Source organism: Diadema antillarum, unplaced genomic scaffold (genome assembly GCF_040938485.1).
Source record: "Diadema antillarum isolate AM-2024a unplaced genomic scaffold, OU_Dant_1.0 seq00000705_RagTag, whole genome shotgun sequence".
NCBI lineage: Eukaryota > Metazoa > Echinodermata > Echinoidea > Diadematoida > Diadematidae > Diadema > Diadema antillarum.
In genome coordinates, this window is record NW_027271610.1 from 599,717 (window position 1) to 624,775 (window position 25,059).

Consider the following 25,059-nt stretch of genomic DNA (forward strand, 5'->3'; position numbering starts at 1 on the left):
GCGGGGTGAATTAAGAGGGACAAAAATTGTGATTTGATGAAGTTTCTCGAATAACTTTCTAATATCTAGAATGGCCGGGCACACGTGTATCGGACCAAAAGACTTTTGATGCTAGCCATATAACGGGTTGCTACGCTTTATTCGTATAAGTCTCATATTTGTGTTATCATTGTTTTTTTTTTCCTGGGAGAAGTGGAACATTGATTTGGTTTAAGTGGGACAAACAGTATAGGTCCTAACTATAAGCAAGACATTATTATTACAAGCATATCGATCATATTTATAGAATAATGTGAGCGCATGTGTGTGTGTGTGTGTGAGTGCATCTATTATTATCATTATTATTATTTATATTTATTTAAGAAAATCTTATATATTTTATAATAACTTTGAATTAAGGGCGAAGTTTGGCATGCAGTGATGATATCCCAGTTTACCCCAACATCCTCCAAAAGTTCAAAATTTGAGATAATTTCTGCAAAAACTTTAAATGCTAATTAATGGAACTCGTAAGGTCACATCTATTATGGTGGGCTAAGTGCGTGCTAAAGCTTTGATAATCAAAATTGTATTCTTAACTGTAAAATTAGACTGACAATACATTTTAACTCCTCGCACAGTAAGAGCTGCGTGAAGCGCATGTTTGAGCAATGTAGATCTTGGGCGCGCATTGCGTAAAATTAGCCAGATGATTGGCTTATAGATACTGCGCCGGGCGTGTCCTGTCTTTCCTCATTAATATTCATTATTCATAAATGACTGTCCTAGGATAGGCTTAGGACAGGCTTACAGAATACCGATTTTGCCTGTCCTAAGGGTATCCTATTTTCTGTCCTACGCGCGCTCCTAGGATCGAAATAAGGATCGCGCTTACAGAATACCACCCCGGGGTCAGGGCCAATGATACCCCCTCTTCCCTTTCCCTCCCCCTCCTCCCCATAGAATAGACGGCACATTATGCTCCTCTTCCTCCCCCGGAATCTTCATAGGGGGCTTAGAGGTTATTCATTTCTCAAAGGGAAAACAATATGAATTTCTCCCTCAATAATACATAATGAATGTGTTTTTGCACAGGAGAAAGCAACCCCCACACCCACATTTACTACCTCCCCCCAAAAAAAAACAAACAAACAAAAAACAAAAAACAAAACAAAACAAAAAAACAAACAAAAAACATTTTGTATATTTCTTAAGGCGCGTATTTACACTTGAAAACGGGACCCTCGGTCTATTGGGTCGTAACCGTTCGCAAAGAATGGGCAGTTGTCATTAACCGGTGATCCTTCGGGAGAAGTCTGTGGTCCTTAGATCATTAGATGATGATACATTGTCTTTGATATTTGCAAAACTTACTATTTGTGGGTAAGCATTTGATCAATGCACAACTGAAGGCACCATACTCACGGTACAGCAGTACATGTCGGTTAAAAAGAAGGACAGAAAATAATAGCCTCCATGTGCCCACTGACTGTCGCAGTGATTTTATTTTAATGAACAATCTACATTACGCATTAGCTGTCTTAGAGATCAACGCAATTAGATTTATGTTCTTTTATCTTGCATCGACGCTGCAGGCCCATTGTTTTCGGAGGAAAGATGGGCTGGTTTTCCCTGGCAAGGAAAGAAAACGCGCTCATTCACACCAATCAATGGCACGGACACGAATCCCGAATGGTTGCGAAGGCATGTATTCCATTCCAAAAATCACCAAACGTCATCTTTTACTCATAATACCAGCTACTCAGAAGCACAATACGTGAACGTTTCAACCGCTAAATTTCCGCGTGGTAACGATAGTGATAAAGGTTTTGGGCATCAGTCGGATGATGAGTCGACCGCCCTCAACATATCGGAGCCGGAGGAAGACAAGACGGTTGCTATGGCAACGATCAGGTCAGAGATTGTTTCCCGCGTGGCGACGAACCGTACACCTGATTTGTTGTCGCCTGCAGAAAGACCGACCGACGAGAATTCCACAGAAAGCTCAACGAAGCATCAGACTTTCAGAGCAGACTCCGAGGGTGTTTACAGTATGGCGGATGAAAAGGCGGAACACGAGCACAGAATGCTGCCAAGCGAAATAAGAATTGCGTCCGAGGCACCCTTGCGTTTCGAGGAATCGAGTCTCCCCAACGAAAGGAGTGATTACAGCATCCGGGGATCTTTCGCTAGGGAGGATGAAGATCACATCACATCAATTGAGCAGATGGGTAATTCATCGCACAATCCGATGTTCTCTGTAGATGAAGCGCAGGAGCTCCAATTTCCTAGTGAGAGTGCTTTCATATCGAAGGAAGAGAGTAACTCTTTCCTTCACTCCAGAATGACAAGGAGGTAAGCAATACAAAGATTCTTGACCAGTCAATGTGTACATGCCTGTATTTCTATTGTAATGTAATGTACTAGAATCAAAGAATATGTAGTGACCAAGATCGCTACTATGAAAGTTGGAAAGTTAGAGAAAAAAGTTTTTAAATTTGTAAGTTCATTCCCTATTAATGTGTAACCATGAGTGCAAATCTCCACCGACAGTACAATAAAATATCGACCTCATCCTAAATAAATCTATCAACCTGTCTAGTTCAAATCAGGGCGCAGTATCAAACACACACCAACACAGACAGACAGTCAGACAGACGCACACACACACACACACACACACACACACGCACAAAACAAACTATATTCTAGTCAGGACATCAAGCATATTATGCAGACCCTCCTCCCTCCCCCCCCCCTCCCAAAAAAAAAAAAAAAGAGGGGAGGCAGGTAGATGTTATAGGCTTTTTAAGTTGTATGACAATTCGCAGTATCCCTTTTGTTAGAATAAATCCTCTTTCACTGATCTGGTCCAAGGTCTCGAGGGCGACCCTACCTACCGGACAAAGGACCTCTGCCCCTTACTGATCTCAATACAGCCCAATTCAAACAGTTCAGGTAAGGACAGACTGTGGATATTTAAACATATGTTTCGTGTATGCCGCAATGGTTAACACATTTCTAAAGGCACGGTGTGTGTGTGTGTGTGTGTGTGTGTGTGTGTGTGTGTGTGTGTGTGTGTGTGTGTGTGTACTTTCTCCTGAAGGAATTATCAGTGGGATTGATTCATAATCGAGTTATTTCTGTTGAAGAGATATTATTTGCAGTATAAATAAATGGACAAATGGATTTGTTGTGTTTTGAACTGTATTTGTATTTTTTGTTCATGTTACACCCAGAATGGGTTGATTTATGCATGATTTGAGTGAAATCAATAAATATCAAGGAAAAACATGTGTATGTGTGTGTGTGTGTGTGTGTGTGTGTGTGTGTGTGTTTCAGTCGGTATTATGTTTTTGTCAGCCAGAGGCCACATTATGCTGCATGCAATGATCATCCGCACTAAGCATTGTACTTGTTACGTGGTTTGATGTAATTGAGACCGAAAAGGATTGTGGCAATGGCACGGTTCAAAACTGGAAAACTTCCACATTTGTCATCTGTGTCCTGTTTCTATTTCTTCCTTCCCGCCTATAACGTCTTCTTATTCTTTTGCTTCTTTTTCTTTCATTGGAGTGATGTCAATGTGCACCAGACATTTCTGTCTTTATGAATCAATTCCTTTAATATTTATGCAAATATCTAATAAATGCTCAATCGAATCTGATTCTAGAAATGCAATGTAAAGTTTAACGATGTTGATTTTATTCAGTATTCTCTATCCACGCACACTATTCAGGCAGGTATTAGTGTAATCGCTCATGCATTATACCGTAAATTTTTATCTATTTTAGTTCATACCTAAGCGAGAAAAGCAACACCTCCCAAACACTGTTGGTACAAGGTCACGAGAAAGACCTTTAACAACTTAAACTTTAAAAAAATCAACAGAAAACTGGATGAGCCTTGTATCAAATGGACAGGAGGGACACCATCTGCTGTTCAGGATGCTGATTATCACGCGTTGTCCTCTCAATATTGTGTGCCGCCATTGATTGACAGCTTTGTCGCTGTATGACACATGTACTACAGATGGCGCTCTGTACGAAAAATGGTCGCGGACTTGAAGTGCGCATCGCAGGCACTAATGAACTGCTGAAAAAAAAAGCACGAAACAAAGCGCAAACTCTTGAACGTGTATGATATTCAAACTGTTCACAGTTATGTTTTGTAGGAATCCTTTCTGTCTAAATCATGGTAGTCGGAGCACTGCTATATTTCCTGTTTCATAGCAATAGTCTCTGTTCCGTTCATTTCCACCCAAAATCATTTTTTAACAGTGAACGACAAAATTAAATGCAGTCGATGATAAACATAATAATTCCTGACATAATATATTTTGATGTCATCGGAGGTGCTCCCTTTTCCCCGTTTTTAACTCTCATGCTTTAGATGAATTTTAGCTATTACGTAATAATTTCACTACTGAGCACCTCGAGAAACGTGTTAGCTATGTTTCATTTAATGCAAAATAATTTTGAGCGAAAGGCCGATTCACTTCAGAAATTATTAGCCAGTTAAAATGTTTGTTCTTGAAGCAAACGAACTCAATATGCACCCATTGTTGTCTGTTAACCAGTATCTTGTTCTTTTTTTTTTTCTGCCGTCACACGTTGCGTTTTCTTCAGGTATGGTTTTCCTGAGCGAACTGAATGGTTTCCGACGGTACGTATGGAGTAACAGCTACAAAGTTGTAATAAAACTGCTCTTGAAAAAAAGTATCATACTGTTTATAGCATAGTTTATAGCATGTATACTATTCCGGTTTATCGGAAGATGTGTACTTTTATCTTTGGTAGTATGTACAGATCAAGTTCGAACAATGGACCAGCTCCACAATGTTTTCACATTTTTGTTGATTTTTCTTTCCTTTTTAAGCGATCACAGTATAAATGATCATCTGAATGCAGAGTACACGATTGTTTCTATGCCAGACAAATATTACAGAAATATCGGATAAATTTTATTTGACTATCATTATGCTTGTGCCGTAGTGAAATTCACATGCAGGGGGGCAGGGTCTTTTGCCTCGAAATGACGATACCGTAACTACACAGTCACCGTCAATTACAATTGACGCTTATCTTCAAATTTCAATGGATTGCTTATAATTACTCTGTGAAAATTAGCGCTTAGAGTTTGTTGAAAATGTTATTCATCATTGCACACCCGAGTTCTGACTCAATGAAATTTCCATTGTATCAGTTAGTAAAGGAGTGTGTTAAATTTGAAAACCTGTTATTGGTGCTAGAAATCGAAATTGAAACTGATAGCATCATCGAAACACACACACAAAAAAGTGTGTCGCTCGCGTCTGAATAAAATGTTTGTTCATCAATATGTGTATGTCCGTAAGTTGGTTTGTTTGTCCTCTTTCCTCCGTCAGTTTGTCAACTTCTGGGACATGTGTATCTTCAAGCGCGGCATGAGCTTTGAAGGGCCTCTGGGCAGGAAGCGCTTCAGGAAATACTGCGATTGGGAAGAGGTGTATGAAACTCACAAAGGTCACGTGAGAGATGGTTTTACCTACGAGTTTGCTGTGAGTACACACTGTAGTTTATACGTTCAGACGGTGATCCTTAACCTCGATGATGGCTATCCTCGAGAATAATTGCTCTAACCCCCTATAACGACTCGCGTTCACACGACGAAGCTTATCTGCCCCCGTAACTATACAATTATCTACAAGTTCCTATCAACACGTTATGTCCACAAGATGCTTTACTACGAGTTGTGCCCCCCAACCCCCCCCCCCCCCCTCTCCGCGGCTCATAAGCTGTGTTCAGACGAGGACAGTTTTGGTCGGAGTAACTTTGGAGGAAGGGTCGGAGGAAGCTTGGTCGGAGTAACTTCGGAAGAAACGTCGGAGTAGCGCCCGTCTGAACAAGGTCGTGGTAACTTCCTCCGATCGGAGGAATTTACCACGACCTCTTCCTCCGACCAAGATACTCCTGAGTTTTTTTCAGGAATATCTCGCTACCACGACTAGCCGGTCAGAGTAAATTGCCCGTGCATATGGGGAGAAGCCCTCGGAGTGTCTATGAACTTACATACCTTACGACCTAGATAAAACTTCCGGGGTCAAATCGCAATGTTGACATTTTTGCGAGTAAACGTGCGTGTGTAGTGCAATTCTAACCTGGTCGATCGCGACGAAGAAGCTAGCGCTCAGAAATTCCCATCAACAAGAATGGAGAAGACAAATGCCGCTGGTAAAAAAAAAAAAAAAAACCGACCGTATGGTCGACGTATGCGGCGCTACCACTTCTGGAAGTTACACCGACCCTCCTCGGAGATCTCCGCGAAGGCCGTGGTAAATTGGTCGGAGTTTCTTCCCACGACCTTCGTGTGGACACAGGGTCGTGGTAAGATAAGTATAGCTTTTAATTTTAATTGCTGCGCCATAAAATTTTACTCCTACTAGAAATACGTCTGAACATGGCTTTTGATAGAGCGTTCTCCCTGAGATATCTCGTGGATACATGGAGCTATCTTTGAGTTAATTTCAAGTTAGCTATTATCTACGAGTGCGTCTACACGGTGCTTAACTACAAGCTTATCTTCGAAGATAGCTATCCTCGAGGTTAGTAAGGATCACCGTCTGAACGTAACTTATCATAGAATAAGCGGTTTTCGTAACACATTCAAATTCTATGCATACCCTCTAAACAAAGGTTGTTCTTGACAACTTGAACGCTTGTCCGAGGCTTGTCCGACATTTATGCAAACCGGATTTCTGCCAATGAATTTCATTGAAAAAGAGCAGGGTTAATGGAATAGTTCGTCTCTATTTTCCCGGGAATGAAACTTCCATATACATGTACTTGAGTGCGTCACGAAAACATTCAAGCCCATCGTATACGCAGGTGAAATGATTTTGACTGTAGTCCTCCTGTTGTTGTTGTTGTTGTTGTTGTTGTTGTTGTTGTTGTTGTTGTTGTTGTTGTTGTTGTTGTTGTTGTTGTTTAGTACTTCTACGCCTTAAGCATGATGCCAAATTGACCATTTTACACCACCTTTCAGTGAGACTGTGATGTTGGAAGCAAATGTTGTGGAAATGCAAATCCTTTGAAAACCAAAACGAGAATAAATACATCGTGACGGAGAAAAGGCCAAGACGAAAAGATGTCCGAGAAGTCTAGAGAAAGCGCACACCGATGGTAGAGGCATAATGAGTTCTGATGGAATGAAGAGACTGTAGATCAGAGGCGGCGATGTTTTGGCTATTCTTAGCGTACCTCAACGTGTACTGGAGAAAAAGAATGCACAAAAACAAACAAACTCACTCGCCCTCACATACACACATACACACATGCACACACACAAACTTACACACATGCACACATACACACACACACACACACACACACCACAATACATGCTTGATCCGAAGTCAGGGTGAGTTATGACAATTTAGTGCTCTGTCCTGTGGGGGCGCGCTATTTCTCGTTTCTATCTTTAAATTTTCTCCTCAGAGTGCCGCAATGGCGTACATCAACTGCCTGCGAGTCGACGACGCCAGTGTCAAGCGCGCCAACTGTCCAAGTAAGTCTGAAATTTTGTTTTAACCCTTGCTGATCTCTCTCTCATCTCTCTCTCTCTCTCTCTCTCTCTCTCTCTCTCTCTCCATCTATCTATCTATCTATTATATATATAAGAAGAATGAGTCTCAAATACGTCATCTGTAGATCCAACGAGAAAGTTTTTATTCACAAAATTTTCGAAAATTTTGTGAATAAAAACCTTCTTGTTGGATCTACAGATGGCGTATTTGAGACTCATTCTATATCATAACATTTGAAGTCCAACACGTAGAAAATTCCAAGATATATCTATATATCTATATCTATATCTATCTATACAATGTAGTTGTTTCGCATATTGGCAGTACTATAGCAATAATAAAGTAATAATAAAGTATTATTCTTGGCTATTAATGCATTCCCTGCATTCCTCTGTTGTGACTTTATTATTGCTATATCTATCTATCTATCTATCTATCTATCTGTCTATCTATCTATGTATATATATATATATATATACATATATCTATATATAATTTGGATGTATATGTACTTATTTATTTACATATACATTATTATATGTATATATATGTATATATGCTTCAACTCTCATTTTCTAAATGTTTTTTGTGCGGTTTTCTTGTAAAAAAATCAGCAATATATTTGAATAATAACAGTTGTATATTTTTGTCCATTAATGTATGAAATCTATTTCATGCATATCATTCTTTTATTTATTTATCCATCTCACTCTCTGTTTTTGACTAGAACCGTGCACGAGTAACCCATGCAGGGGTCCCAACATGGCATCGTGTAAGGAGACTGGGGAGAACATCAACAAGTCCTGGACGTGCGTTTGCAAGACGGGATACAAATACAACACCAGAACCAAGAAGTGCGATGGTAATTATGCCTCCTTCAACGAAGTGGCCGGAGGCATTATGTTTTCGGGTCGTCCGTCCGTCCGTCCGTACGTCCGTCCCGTTTTGTTTTTGTCGATATCTCAAGAACCGTGTAGTGGTTTTACATCAAACTTGGTATGAGGGTATATCCTGGGGGGATAATACTTTGTTTGGATTTTAGGGTCACGGGTCAAAGGTCAAAGGTCACAGGTTATTTTGTGAAAAAAAGGTTGAAATTTCATGTTTTTCTCCATATCTCGCAAATGGTTCAAGGTATCTTCATGGAACTTAGTATATATGCATGTACCGATGGGCAGTGATTATCTAGGGAAGTTGGGGGTCATGAGTCAAAGGTCAGGGGTCAAAGGTCAAGGTCAACTCCTCAAAATATCACTACTTTCCTTATATTTATGCAATGCCTGAAGTTTTGTTTTTTTAACTTGATGTATGCATGTATTACCCAATATTATATTCTGTGGGAAGTTTCTTGCCCAAAGGTCAAAAGGTCAAAGGTCAAGTGAAAGTGCTAAACTGCACTTTTTCCTCCATATCTCGAAAGTAACTCAAGGTATCATCATGAAACTTACATATTTATGCATGTTCTACCTAACAGTAATTCTCTTTGGAACTGTAAGGTCAAAGGTCAAAGGCCAGGTTTAGATAATACTATTTTACCATTTTATACTGAAATTATACTTTTTCTCAATACCTTGAAAATTACTCAATGCATAAACTTATAAAAGGGTCAAAAGTCAAGTAAAAATCATCAGTTCCCCCAAATACCTGCACTCTGACATTTTAATCATTCACCCAATTGAACCTAGTTCTAGGAAAGTGAACATTCAGCACATTTGTGGCAAACCTGTCATTTTAATATTTTGCCAATTGTGTGAAACTGTCATCACACATTGTCAAGACATTGTACTATAGACCTATTAGGAGAACCATGCATTATGGCGGAGGCATACCAGTCGCCGTAGCGACATTTCTAGTTTTTCAATAAAATGTGTAGTGTCGACAATAGGTTAAGACACGATGGATATCATGTCTTCTAATACGGTGATGGAACTAACATCGTGTCGTGTTCAAACGCTCGTCATAGAACAGTGACAAGACACTACGCTGTTCTTATGCTAAAGGAATGGTACAGTACTGGATGAGGTAAGAATTCAGCTTTTGACTTTTTGCGAGATTTCACTTTAGTTAACCCACTTCATGAAAATGTTAAGAAGCCTACAATTCCAAGGGGGATTCAAAGTTTATTTGATGAAGATCGGTTTTAAAATGGCTGAGATACCCAAAAACAAAGCGGTCCTAATGAAAGGTGGGTCCCGCCTTTTATAAGGATTTTTCTCTTTTTGGGATATGTCAGTCATTTAAAAAACAATTTTCATCAAATAAACTTTGAATTGCTATATGTTCTTTCATATTTGATAAGAGGTTTCTCATCTGAAAAAAAGATCATGTAAAAACGTTGGTAAAACTCAAACCCCATTACTCAACTGAAACTGTACCATCCCGTTAACGAATGGGTCTTTTTATCATCTGTGTAGGTAGAAATCGAAGTTTAGATTTCTTTGTTGGTAACTGCTATGAAGTGATCACGTATGTGAACAAACTTGAATTGCATCGATTTCTCGAGCACTGCGAGACATGATGAAACTGTGGGCCACGATGGTTGCGGAAGAGTTTAAATAGATCATAAATCATATTTGATTTTTAGACACTGACCTAACACTGGAAATCATTCCCCTTCCGAGGCAACGCCTCTGATTTACAAACCACTCGGAGAGTATAGAATAGATTATGATGATTTTCGTCCTACCGTAAGAGTTTTGCATATTATGGCATACTCTTTATTAAACATGGTCCATGAGCGAAATCTATATGTGGTAATAAACATTAATTCATTTTTATCTCGAGACAACCGCAAGATGCCTGCAAAGATTTAGAATGTTATTCAAAAGTACATTAAAATTGGAGAAACTTTGATTCATAACTTGACCCATGGACGTCTACATTTTGGGTGTTTTTTTTTTGTTTTTTTTTATAGAATTGATAAAGACGAGAGAGATAGTTGAAAACAATAGTTCACGTCTGGTTTGTATCTACAACTTTTTGCTAATGACCATGAAAGTTGTGATCCCCAGAATGTGGGCGTTTGTAGGCTATATCATCTATGTTTCAGTATTGACAGTTCAAAACAATAGTTCACTTTCGAACGCAGAGAATCTCCTTTTTTTTTTGTCGGAGCGAACAACGTAAACTAGGGCACTTCATTCGATTATGTGAGTAATTAGATTTCAAAACATGACTTTTTATCGTTTTCAGCTTTTTAAAATACCAGCGGAGTTGCGTCCTTATCCTTTTTTACGTGGTAGTAATATTCTTCAAAGATTCAACCACTGATGAGAACTCTTGAAGTACCCAATTGCAAAAGCTTTGGATGGGCTTGAGTTATCATTATCAAACATTGGGAATCGTTCGTGGCAAAAGGGGACGCTTTAGACACGTTAGAGTCGGGGCTCGATCATGACATAAATTCCATATCTGCTTCACGCCCTCTACGTCAGCGTAAGAATAATTCTTAGTTAGCACGTCGAGCGTACATGTAAAAGATGAACTCTTGAAATATCGTCAACATTGCGGGTATGTGTTTGTTTTTTCCCCTCTCTCTATTGGACACGATTATGACCATCTCGCGAATGACTGTATATTTCTATTTCAGACGTAGACGTCTGCGGAACAAGCAGGGAAAAGTGTATCAAAGCAAATACAGGCGAATGTGTGGTAAGTAACTAATGACAACGACTAAACAAACAACTAATGACTTGTAATAATGACTTTCATAAATTGTGTCATGGCCAATACATGACAGTTCGTAAGAAGGAATTGAAATAGCTGTCTTATCAATGTCTATCAAATTATTAATGGTCAAAGTCTACGCAAGTGTAAAGCTTGTTGCATGTTCAAATAGAATTAAAACCGATGACATACACTGTATGCGCCTTTACTGAAACACAGTGTTTTGCTGATATTTATAACCTTGAGACAAACCTTCCTAGGACCATTCCTTAATGCTGCCGTACACATTGAACACATAGTTATCATAAATGATGAAAGGGTTGCTCATTCAATATTTTACGGAATAATTTTCAGACGTTCATGACGTTACGAGCACTTTTTTTTTTTTTTTGCTACGAGACAACATCAGGAATATGAAAGATGGATATCTGATGTTAAGTAAAGGTGCACATGTGTGGTTTTTTTTTTCTATCAACGTGCTCTGCACCATTGCAAAAAACATCTCATCTTGTTTCTCACCCGCCATGCATCTATTCTCCTGTTATGAAGGAGAAAGCCGGGTATAACCACGTGTGCATCTGCGATCGTCGTTGGATGGGTGCGAAGTGTGAAAAACCCTACGACGCGTGCGTGGACTACGACAACCCGTGCGGCCAATACGGCCGATGCGTGCCTCACGCCGGGCAGAGAACGTGGACGTGCAACTGCATGGAGGGATGGGGCGGTAGGGCTGAATCGATTATGAACAGTTTGTCAATTTATGCTCTGTTCTTGTCTTTTTGTTTTTCATAGTTCAATTATCTATAATAAAGGGGGCGTCGTGGGATCAAGGAGATGGAAAAAAGGGAGGATTTAATGACGTTTGTTTCTCTTTTAGAGGTGATGATTATTAAAAATGCATCGATCCGTGACTGGAAGGCTTAACGATTTACGAAATAAACGTCAGTGATGCTCACCAGCTGTACATCCTCTCTGCATTGCGTCTCAGTGTTGCGGGTCATTTTTGCTAGACTTCCTGCACAAGCCGTGATTCCAATTACATGTTTCCCCAAACACTTGGCATCTAAAAAACAATCAAGAAAGATTCTCAAGTGTAGAACCATTCATACATGGATCAAATCATAGTGTAATCTTTGATTTTTCTTGTCTCCCCTACTCTTGTTCACCTTCTCATAATAATGATGATACTACAATAACGTTGTTGTGCTTGTTTTTTGTTGTTATCAACGTTGTCCTCCTTGCTCCCGTTCTTCTTCTTGATGTTGTTTACTCATTTATTTTATTTTGTTCATTTGTTTGTCTTTCAAAGGAGTATAAATATATTTATATATTTTTTCTGTTGCTCGTAGATGACCCGAAGCAGGAGGGGCGTGACTGCAACAGACGGGATCAGGTGTGTGACGACATCGTGTGCCTGAATGGCGGGGAGTGTCAGGAGTCGGACTCGGGGCAGACCGGCACGTGTATCTGTTCCGACGAGTGGACCGGCGACAGGTGTGCCGACCGTAAGTATGAATTGAACGAAAACGATCTTCCCATAAGTAATCCGTTTTTCTCTCATGTCATGTTATTACTTCTATCATTTTTGTTATGGTCTCATCACTGAGTGTTTACCACTGCTCTTTAAGAGTGCTTTGTTACTAGTATTACCCAAACATTGCGATGGTATAACCATCCAGATTTACGCCCGAGCGAAGAAAGACGCTGTGGGCAAAACACCGCATCCAAGAATGTAAGCCCTAATGGGTCTGCTTCGAGCTCATGACTAGAGACACGTTTGAAAGCCCAGATCCCAGATCCTTATCCTATACACAACAATATTGTCACTCTGATAGTCTGGAATAAACAACGATCCAAGAATCATTCAAGGAACGATAATGCGCCCTCGGCGGACTGTGCCAGACAGGAAGAGAAAGAGACGAAGGAGAAGACGTAAAGTTCTCCAATATTAGCACCTTTTTTTCTAATGCCAATCAAATAGAAAAGATTTAATGTAGATTACTTGAATGGTTTATGCTAAAACGCCTCTCATAGAACCCCCCCCCCCCATTCTTCAGGGCCATCTCCACGACCACTTTTATTATCATCATTACTTATCAATATTACTACCACCATTTCATTTTTTTTGTGTGTGTGTATCATAATCATTATCATCGTCATCACTAATATCACAAAACCAGTTTTCCTACACTTACGTACCCTCGTCTTATCAAATTATCCATCCGTATCATGCTCACACCATACTCTTGGGATGCAGCAGTATCATATTATTTACTTTCCACGTTGCCTTATAAAATTTCGGTCGTGTCGATCTTTTGCCAGCCATGCCTACGTGGACCATGTGGCAACCCTGGGGAGCTTGCTCCGTGTCGTGTGGTTACGGTGGAAGGCGCGTGCGGAAGCGAGATTGCGATCACAAAGACGCCGTCTACTGCGGGCCTGGATCGGACGAGGAGCACACGGAGTGCAACGGACCGATATGCAAACTGGACGGTAAGTCAACCATGATGTGCGCCGTAATTTAAAGGCAGCAGACCTCATGGGTTCATCGAAATTTGTGAATGACTAATGGGCAATGTTTGATGCTTGTGTGGCATTCAGGTCACAACATTTTCCAGTGTGACTGTAAAGAAAATAATGTGCAGCTATCTTGTTCACTTTTTATCATTTTTGACAATTAACAAACCATCATCACTAATTCATCATCTGTATTTGAGGCGTTACCCAAATGTTTCTAACAAGTTAAATCAATTGAATTCTTTGGGAAACATCCGATCAGGATTGTGAATCAAGAACTTTGAGATATGATCTGGGCCTTCTACTCAAACATTAAAATCACGATTTGTACATAAAGGTGAAAGGCATTTGTATTCACTATTTGAAGGAGAATAAAACCCAAACATTATTACGTTGATTGATCGAATTCAGCAACATCATGCCCAGTGGAAAGCATCAGTGAACATTTTTGAAGAAAATCGGGCAGTCCGTTCAAGGGTTCTGAATATTCAAAGTTTTGGTGGCGTCATCGCTGAACGAGAAGACTATATACAAAATTTTGTGACGTCATGTATGGACAACGACCTGAAGATATAAACAAAATTCAACATATTTTTTCTACTTTTCCAGCATAATGAAAAGCACTTGACTAACCTCTTTCAGGAAGCAGGGGAATAACATTAGCCTTAACATTATCAGTAACAAGTCACAGGAATGTATATTTTGCATTAAAAATAGAATATTGTAGAATTCTCATTATATTTTCTTTATATTGTTTTCCATACTAATCTTCTCATCTAGCGATGGCTGCACTGAGACTTTAAAAATACATACCTTTCGATTTTTTTTCGATTTTCTTTTAATCTGTCAGATTTTCGTAAAACTGTTACTTATTAGTTCTACTAATTTTGTTGCATTCACTCAATGCACATATGATATTTAGGCTTCATCCCCGCCCCCGCCCCCCCCCCCTTTAAACTTGATATTTTTGGAATCTGTTGGGAGGAAACAGGAATGGGAGCTGTAATTATTGGTGACTTTTTACTCCCTCCCAAGCGGAGACAGTGGAAACAATCCAAGGTTGGTTTTCTTCGTATCATTTTTCACTTGTGGATCTGTGTTGCGTTTGCAAAGTTTGTTTCGATGTCTTCCAAAGGGGAGTGGGGACCCTGGATAAAGGTCACAGACTGCTCTTACAACTGCGGGGGAGGACATTACATCCAAGCCCGGAACTGCGTCTACGACACCGACGACCCGGAAGCGTTCGGTGACCCTTGCGAGGGTAAATTCATCATTTACGCTGACTGCAACATCATGACCTGTCCCGCATCGGGTAATCATATTTTTATTTTCTGTTGGTGGTGTCGTTGTCGTTACTGACCCGTTCCCTCAGTTTCCGTAAAACGATGTCGAATTGGAAAGAGGAAAATGGTTGTTCTTGTCTTCTGTTCTCATTTCAAAGAGTTGTATGAGATGAGTAATAAAGCTTTGATGCAATATATTGTATTATGTTATACGTATGGTGCAGTTTAGTTTAAAAGTAGAGTAATGTCGCTGTTGTTGGTGGTGGTCATGGTGGTGTTAAATGCTCGAAAAAAAAACCGTTTTGTCTGCATCTTTCATCTTTCCGTGTTTGTGCCTTCGTCTTCTTGTTCTTCCTCATTTTCCATTACCACTTCTTCTACTTCGTCGTCTTTGCGTTTTTTCTTCTTCCGCCAAAGTATCCATCACCTTCATCGTCATCATTTTTAAATATTATTTTTGTTCATTCTCTCCCCATCTCCTCTTTTCCTAACACTTTCTTCGACTGGCATGTGACGTCACAAACCTGCCTTTCTTGTTGCTATCCGATCCATTGCCATTATTTTCTGCCCTCGGTATAGAGCAGCGATGGCTGCGAGTTGACGTCAACAGTCTTGCAAGGACCATTGTGAGTCAGACCGACAGCGCCGTAGGGGGTAAGTACATTAATGTATGCATGACGTCACACGCAGTTTCCACCAATCAACGTGAAATAATGAGCGAAGTAATCTCGGTTTATGTAAGTGTGCACAATTACGAAAATCGAACAATATTTGTTCCTCTATCAGTGACGAGAAATCGATAAGCGTTTCTCGATAATTTGGAAATGAAGACCATAAATATATCGAATATTTCTTGTGGTGCCTCTTTTTTCTCTCTTTCTCTTTTTTTTTTTAAGACCCGACGAAAATTTGTTCGGTAATTTTCTGCATTCACAAAGTTCGAAAATTTGTAAATCCGCTTTCCACTTTTTTTTCCATAAAATTAATGATTCAGGGTACTTACGCCAATTCCACATGACTAATGTGCTCAGGGCGCAATGGGAAAGAATGAAATATGATTTACAAAAATTTTTACAAGCCCATGTACATGGAAGTAAGTAAAAAGAATGGAACAACAATAAAGACAAATAAGAAATGACATGATGTACATACAGATCTACTGAAAAGCAGTTTTAAACAAATGAGTCTTGAGGGCAACTTTAAACCAGTCAACATTCAAAATGCAACGGAAAGCTTGAGGCAAATGATTCCACAGGTAAGGTGCAACATGCAGTGTACAAACGAACGATCACCCCCATGATTTCGTAGTTTTTGGAACAACATGCAATTTACAGTCTGATGATCTTAAACATCTGGGAGGAATATATTAAAAGGTACTAACAAATTAACATTGTACTCTATAGGGCATATCAACACATGCAATAAAAAACAAACAATGATAATTCTTTAGATACAATGCGAGATCCAACAGGTTGAGGATAGAACAGGGTAATATGATATTTCTTTTGGTAACGATAATAATACGGGCTACTGAATTTTGTATTTTTCTCCTTTTTTTTTTGCAACCGGGAAAGTTAAGATTGCGGTAGTTGAAACAGAATTACATTACCATGAATTCAAGTCGGGACGATATGAGTTCATGAATATCTTTTTTCTGTGGCCGAACGAGTTAGATACTTGCGAAGAGTGCCTTAATTACGCAACTGATATACCATATACGAGTCATCAACTACAGAAAGCCTACACAATGTCATGTTTGATCCAGGGAGGTGGGCTCAACTACCTGATTCATCTTTACCACTAGTGGTTCTCCCATGAAACTGTGGTGGTGAATGTAAAATGTACATGAATTTCAACAGTATCTACGTCTCGTACGAATTTACGTTACATTTTAATCAGCGGACGTATGTATTCCGGATGTATCCATTGATTAATTCTTATCTCTGCAGACTGGGGAGCGTGGAACTCGTGGTCGGATTGTTCTACCACGTGCGACGTCGGCTTTCGATCACGAAACCGTATCTGTCTGAGTAGCATAGGAAATTGCGAGGGGAGTGCCGAGGAGGTGGAGGACTGCACTGAAAAATTTTGCAGTGAGGAGCAAGGTAAGATTGTCTAGCAGTTTAGCACCAGTTCTCCGTTCACATCCATATTGCTTGGTACCTATACGGTATTATCTCCTTGGAAAGGGTGCTCTTCATTCGGAGTCATCCAAGGAGCTAGATACCCACGAGTCATATAGCCCACGAGCTGGACACCAAGCAAAATAGGTCCACGAGCTAGACACTGAGTAGAATAGGCCCAAGACTTATAGACACTAGGCAAATAAGGCCCATGAGCTCGACACTAAGCAAAAAAAAAGAAAAATGTCCACCAGCTCGACACTACGTAAATGAAACCCACGATGTAATGTCAAGTTTGTGGGCCTTTTTTGCCTAAAGTGTCTTGCTCGTGAACCGTATGCCTCGTGGTCAAAGTTTACTTGATGTCGAGCCCGTGGGCCTCGTTCACTAGTGCCTAGCTTGTGGGCTGTATCACTCGTGGTTGTGTGACTCGTGGGCAGTATGACTCGTGGATATCTAGCTCGTGACGTGCATCTGTTCACTTGCCCTAATAGTATAACCCATGTTCGAATGTAACGCCGTGGTTAACACGTATTTATAAGATACTAATAGTCTGCCTAAATCGAACTTGACGTTTGAGATCCATAGAAGAGTATCTAAACATTATACAACTAAACATCCATGAATAAACAAGGAAATAGCCAAGGCTTTGACTGCGACTGTGTTCGAATCCCTGTCTGATTCCTGTTGTTGTTGTTGTTGTTATTGTTGTTTTTGTTTTTGTTGGTGTTGGTCATATACGATGACATTCAAAACTTCAGTCATTACCACTGGAAACGCAAATGCACTAGATGTCACTGGTATCAATATTATATCCGTGTGGTGATACCGAGGGGGTTAAGAGCCGACAATCACCGTAGTCATCAGGGTATGTGATTCACAAATCATAATCTTCTGACCTAGCGTACATTTGAGAAGTCGTGATGACCCCGCCTCGCCGGAACGAATTGTCGCGGTCATGGACGTAACAACGACATTATCATTTTATCACTCCATTGTTGACATGATAATGTCATTAAGTTTTTCGAACTGTCCAATGAAAGTAGATTCATGGTAATAATACACGAAACAGATATTTAGGGGTGGGATTGACTCTCCGGAACCTTGCTGGGCATCATCACAATTACTCAACATCTAATTATTGATCTACTCTAATTATAGTCATGAAAACTTATCTTTGGTTTCCATTTTTATTACTCTCCTATAAGACTTGCGATTATAACAAGCGACAGTGCGTAAGATATGGATTGTATCTTAAAGTATTGGTCGAAAAAAAGGGGGAGGGGTCTCTTGAGTTTTGCCCGTGGGGGCTTCAATCCAATTTGCCTCTATTTGTTTTCTTTTAGTCGATATTGGTCATGCAAAAGAATATGTTGATAATTAATTTATGATACTTCAAATTTCCGCAGGTCTTCTTTCTTGGGGTGAGTGGACTTACTGGACAAGGTGCAAGCCGGAGGTCAGGTTTTGTTATCGATATCGGGAATGTCCTTACGGCATCTCTGACCCAGGTCAGTAAGACTGGACTCAAAGTATACTGAAAGAGATGTACATAAACTTGCCTATCTCCTATATCACAAACCTTTCAAGTCTTAAGTACACCCGAACTTTCTCCTCCTTCCACTGCGGGAGTATGATTGGCAGAGATAATGTTATAACTAAAACAACAGCACCAGCACTAACAAAAGAGCATAAGCATGATGAAGACATCAGCGGTAGTGCTTAAAAAGAAGAAGAAGAAAAAAAAAAAGGAATGTGTAATATACATGTTTTATCTTGGCAATAATACATTGAATTCCAGATTTAGTCACACGTGTCACTATAACAGTGTATCAGACTGACCTAGACGTTATCGATTTAATTCATTACTTACGTTCTCTGCAATAAGCGTTAGCTGCGAAGTATGAATGTTTGATTAGCACCTCCCCGATTAGACCAGACAGACGTACCAAAATATGCAATCCTCTGATTATCGTTTGCAACTTTTCAGTTGTAAAACATAATATTTTGTGTATGTGTGTGTGTGTTTTATTCATGCAAGAAAGGTAGTACCTCCTGAGTATAATACTACTGTTATTTGCGTCAAAAATATGTGATTTTTTTGTTTGTTTGTGCAGCAGTATCAGCTGATATTATATTTGCATTGATCTCAACGTTAATAAATAACAATTACTAAAAATAGTGTGTGTGTGTGTGTGTGTGTGTGTGTGTGTGTGTGTGTGTGTGTGTGTTTCTACATTAGTCATGGGTATAAATTAAAGTGCCAATGTCATCTGCAGTGAAAGTGGTAATGTTCTCCTTCGCATTCTTAATGTGACGTCACACCCAACAGATTTCCTTGAGGCCTGCCCCGGTAAGTCATCCCAATCAGTTCCTTGCGAGAGGGACGGCTGCGGGCAGCTTCAAGAAGAGAGTCTGCCAGTCGTTGTCCAAGCCAACGTTCAGCAAGCGGCACCGGTCAGAGTGGTCGTCGCCACACCGCCACCGCCGCCAAAAGTGGCCACGGTACCCGCTCCGGGAAGCGAAGGTTGGCAAAGTTATCAGGAAGTTGTTGATTATAATACCTCTGGGATATTACAAATGCCCTTCACATTGTCTTGCGTGGGCAGAGAGGCTGACGAGTGAAGGGGAACTTTTGTTTCAGCGTATATTTATTTCAGTTCATTGTCAATTATCGATCTTTATGAGAAAGAGAGAGAGAGAGGGGGGGGGGAGGGAGGAAGAGAAAGAGAATTAGGAAATGGAAAGAGAGAGGGAGAAGAGAAAGGAAAAACACAGGAACGCGGGAAGTACAAGCTTGTAGCATCTTAAATCCATAAAACTGTGCGTAAAAGCGCAACTATGTGCAAATCTCATTTTATACATTTTCCTGCCTTGCTTTGGTTATTTACATGGTTCCATGATATTTGCTTCTGCGACAATTGCTGCCATGAAATAGTTATCTGCAAGCTAAGCCAAACATAAATTCTATCCACAAACATAACCCTAGCCATAATCCTAATCCTAACATCAGTCTAAACCTAAAATCCTATCACAACCCTAAACCTAACCCTAAGTTCTTGGAGAAAATAAGACTAGAGCAATCGTCTCAGGAGCAGATGTTGAGTCACCATTTTGCATGGCTACCATATTTTGATATTTCAGTACACTAAGAGATGCGAGTGAAAGCTCCGAAAACATCTGTCTTTCAAGCAAGGATACCAACAGGCATTCTTTGTTTTATTGGACTTGATCTCAACCCACTTCAATATGAGAGTGAAATGTACTTTCATCGCCTCTTTCTTCCAGACAAAGATGACAGATTTTGTTTGTATTTTTTGTTGTTATGACTTTATTTGTAAACTGGCCAAAAAAAAAAAGTTTGAACATAAACGCCATAGGCCTTCTTGCAAAATGTTACAATCATATTAACATTTTTGTTGGTAACTTGTTGCTTTTTCAATATTGCTATTTTAGTTTGAGCACTCGTTTGCACGAGTTACGTGTCAAATGAAACATAAAGCCTCCTGTCTCTTGTAATGGCTGCCATTATCCCCTACAGATGATTGGTCGTGCTGGTTATACCTCTCAAATCAGTTCATGATGTAGTTACTCGTTACAAGGATGGTAACGATATTCCACGCAACAGCAAAAAATGATAACTGGGAGGACTAGGACAAACGACTTTAAAGTTATGACTTATCCATAAGATCGTCGAATTCTAACCATTTTTGTTTTCCTGTTAACATTTCATATTTTACCACGACTATCTCTTACAGTACAGCAACAACAGCCAGCGGCTCCACCTCCACCACCACCGCCGCAGGCAAACTTTCCCTACCAGCAGCCGTATGGTAACAGGATGCGTTACCCAATGTACGACCAAGGTAGGTCACATCTTGATGCAAATGGACAGCATTTACCGAGACACTAACACCAAGTTGAAAGTTCATTCATTTCATTGGCTGCGATAACAGTAGCTGGCAGAGGTGGAAGCTAGAGCGTGATGGTGTAGTTGATTAGGCTGCAAGCTCTTAATCAGAAGATCCTGGATTCGAATCCCTGCCATGCGCGCATATCCTGTAGGACAGAAGGTATACACGGAGTATTTTCAACCTTGACCCAGGTATGTTGTAAATGGGTATCTGGTAATCTTGAGTGGCCATGACAGGACCCTCTCTTGGAAAACACTTTTCACACTGAAGATATTGATTATTAAGAGATTGAAACTACAATAGAAATAGCAGTTCTTCTAGCATAATCCTTCTAGAATTTGGCTCCCCGTATTTTGTTTTCAGAAGATTAAAAACCAAAGTTCAAATGAAAATAAAACATTTTTGTTGCATTATGATGTAACATGTAAAAGTGTCATGATGATGAAGTACTGCATACTTTTGTCATGCCACAGGATATTAACTGAAAGTCGCAAGAGGGCGTGTACGTAAACGTGAAAGATTAGAACAAAAAGGGGAAAGGGGAGGGTAAGGAGATTTGGGGGCGTTTGATATCTCCAAAAGCCACTTGAATTTGCCAAGGTAGCCAAAAGGGCTATCACAACGATCAGATCTTGAGAAAGGAGTCCTCCTTTTGATAAAAGTACGTCTTTCTGTGGCATAAAAAGGGCACTTCTCAGAGTGTATATGATTTTGATGACAATTGATCGTGATTGAGGAAAACAACAAGGTAAACAGTGGTTAATACACCACGTGTACAATGAGATAAGGATTATGCACGCCGGACAGTTCATACAGAGGGGTTTTGGTTTTTTTTTTTTCACCAGGATTCTTGGCGTCGAGAGAAGTGACTACATCCTCAAAGGGAAATGTTCGAGCACTGTTTCAAATGATTGATATATTGCCCCTTATTGACTTAAATAAAGACTGATTATTCAGTGTCTAAGGTATTAGCAATGGTAGAAAAATCTCATGTGTCCATACGTCCTTGGGTTTGCCCAATTAATAGCACGAGTTTGGGACATAAACATTTTTTTTTTTTTATTGGGGGGGGGGGAGGGTTAAAATCCCTTTTGTGTGTTAATTTATGATTCCTACGAACAGCCGTCTCCTATTACAAAAACTGAGCTGGCGTTCGCGATTGAAACAGAGTAGCTGTCGATGCATTTCTCTCATACTCATTACTAATAAGTTACTCATTACTAATAAGTACTAATGATCCCTTACAGTTGTTGTTGTTGTTGTTGTTTCCGTCATGCCTCTTTCTAGCGGATTGTAGAAGAAATTCGTCTGCGTGCGTGAGAAAAGAAAATTTTATAGATAAGGATGTTATGATTTACGATGACAGTTGCTGTGAATATGAGAAAACGGGCTTCCTAAAATGCAAGATTTTTTTTTTCCTGGATCAGTAACATTAACACATCTATCATTTTGCATTTTCCAATGGCGTCACTGTACCTACTGACCTAGTTGATGACTTATTTATTTTTGTCTGCAGTTCTCAAATAAATCCATCCTTTTTTTTTCTTACCGTTTGTCACATTCGCACAGAAACATCGAATTTTGTTGTTCATTTCTAACAGTCAGTCACAACCGACAGTTGTTGGTTGCCGGCCTAACCAAAAATTTTAGTATGCGTCTTATACTGCGTGGGTTATACTCTATGGGTCAAATTTATTTCCAAGCTCACCATCCTACATCAATATTACCTACACATCATCTCTTCCAGTCGTACAACCACTTCAGACTTCAAATAATCGAGCCGGAGTTGGTGGGGAGACGAGTGTCTTTGGGATCGGCACAGTGGGCGCCCTGGCACTGATGGCATATCTCGGCAATAAGTAAGAAAGGTTATTTTCACATCATGTAACACGAATGAATAACTGGTGCCTGTCACGAACTCGACACCCACGAATCATACAGCCCACGAGTCATACAACCCACGAGTCATATGGCCAATGAGTTATACAGTCCACGAGCCATACAGCCCACGAGCCATACAGCCCACGAGCATGGCAAGCCAGACAATAAGTAAGCAAGGTCCATGAGCTCGACATCAGGTAAAATAGGCGCACGAGCTCTTTGATCCTCGAGCTCAGCACTGGGCTCATAAGGCTTAGGAGTTCGAGATTAGGCGAACATGCATGGCCCACGGGTTCGCCACCGAGCAGCAAGAACTAACGAGACCGACATTACATCACGGGGCTTACTGTACGCAGTGAGCCTTTTTTATCCACTGTCGGTCTCGTGGGCCTTATTTGCCTAGTATCGGTTTTGTGGGCCTTTTTTGGCCTAGTGTTAGCTCATGGACTATATGACTCGGGATGAGCTGTATGACTCATGAACTTTTCTGCAATGTCGAGCTCGTGGACTGTGTATGACTCTTTGGTGTCGAACTCGTGAGAATTCCGCGTATTGGCAAGCCGATTCATTCTTTTTTTTTTTTAATTAACAAAAGTGCTCTTCTGTGCCGAAGCAATAACATTTCCGTGCACTCTTGTGGTGCCATGGCAACCAGATTTACAATGCCATCTTCTACACATCCTTCATCGTCCATCTAAATTTATGAGATGTAATGATAGCAAAAGTCTTAGATTCAAGCTTTTAGTTTTTGTTCAGCCCCTTAGTAGCCCCCTCCCATTATCTTAAAGATTGCGTGTATCTTTTTATTATCATTATCAACCTGACGTCATAATCAGACGAATTGGCACTTGGTTCTTGTATGTCCTTTTCAAGATTGATTCAAAAGTGCAAGAAGAAGAGGAAGAGAGCGAAGGAGAGAAAGAAAGGAGCAGTCCGGGCCTAGTGGGAATCCACTCGGGGAAGTATCGTGTCCTCACAAGGGAGCTGTCGTGAAGTCACGGCGTATTAAAAGAGTGTCCTCTCAAGACGAGCAAGATACCAACGTTCGTCACATCCGGGACTTCACTGCAAGTGGGTTGACCAACCCTTCCACCCCTCCCGCTCCTCCGCCCCCCCCCCCCCCTCCCCCCACCTCCCTCATTATCTCCTTTACCGGCTGACTGTATGAGGAATTGATTTGTAGGTGTGGATGCTGAGAATATTGGATATATATATATATATATAGGCCTATATATAAATATATATATATATATGTATATATATATATATATATATATATATGTATATATATATATATATATATATATATATATATATATATATATATATAGCAATTCATGAGCTGTACCGTGAACGGAGACCAGGGCCCCATTTCATAAAAAATGTTAGAATAGCAACTCTTGCTGGAATGGCAACTTCCAATAGCAACAGCCTATCAGGAAGCTGGATTCTTGTCGTTACCATGACAATTGTCATTCCTGCAAGAGTTGCTATCATATCAACTTTTTATGAAATGGGGCCCAGGTGTATATCTGCTGTGAATCAATAAATGCGCTCTTTTGCTCCTAAGTTCACAGTTGAACTATGTGAATAGTCTTCTTCTCCCTCCTAGCAACGGGAGTGGCGTGATGTAATGCATCAATTCCCCATAGGCAGGCTGTCGCAGGAAGTGAATTACTCGTTATTATACGGCTCTATGTTTACATGGTTTGTATGAAAATGTTGTTCAGCCTGAGGCCAAATATGATTTCACACTCACAGTGGTGCTGTTTTCCAATTTCACTGCGCTGTCTGAGGATAGCTAGGTTCCACCTTAATAAGAAGAGACAAATATAATGGATGCAACTAGTAGTTATGATTTATGAGGACAATAATTGGGCGGATGGGGGCGTGCTTCCTCAATAACTCGAGAACTTTCTGCCTAATTTCTAAAAAGATTTTCCACACTTTTTTTTTTCATGCTGACTGCCACAGACTACTAATCGCTCGTGTCCTTCCGATTAGAATGTGCCTTTTGTCTTGTATCCATGGCAGCTCTCGACAAGCTGGCAATAATTCTTTCAGATTCGTTGAACCGTGCTTTGAAATAGTACCGCAAGTTTTGCTCGATTGGAAGAAAGAACTCTAAGTAA

General features: G+C 40.2%; 1 protein-coding gene across 1 annotated transcript; it reads left to right on the forward strand.

Annotated features, from left to right (window-relative positions):
* The first annotated feature begins 15,019 nt into the window (after positions 1-15,019).
* LOC139737790 (uncharacterized) lies at positions 15,020-23,870 on the forward strand. The gene is made up of 8 exons (XM_071648466.1): positions 15,020-15,038; positions 15,589-15,663; positions 16,959-17,114; positions 18,542-18,643; positions 19,465-19,659; positions 20,891-20,998; positions 22,794-22,905; positions 23,801-23,870. Exons 1-8 carry the CDS (start codon positions 15,020-15,022, stop codon positions 23,868-23,870), a joined length of 837 nt encoding a protein of 278 aa, XP_071504567.1.
* The last annotated feature ends 1,189 nt before the right edge of the window (positions 23,871-25,059 follow it).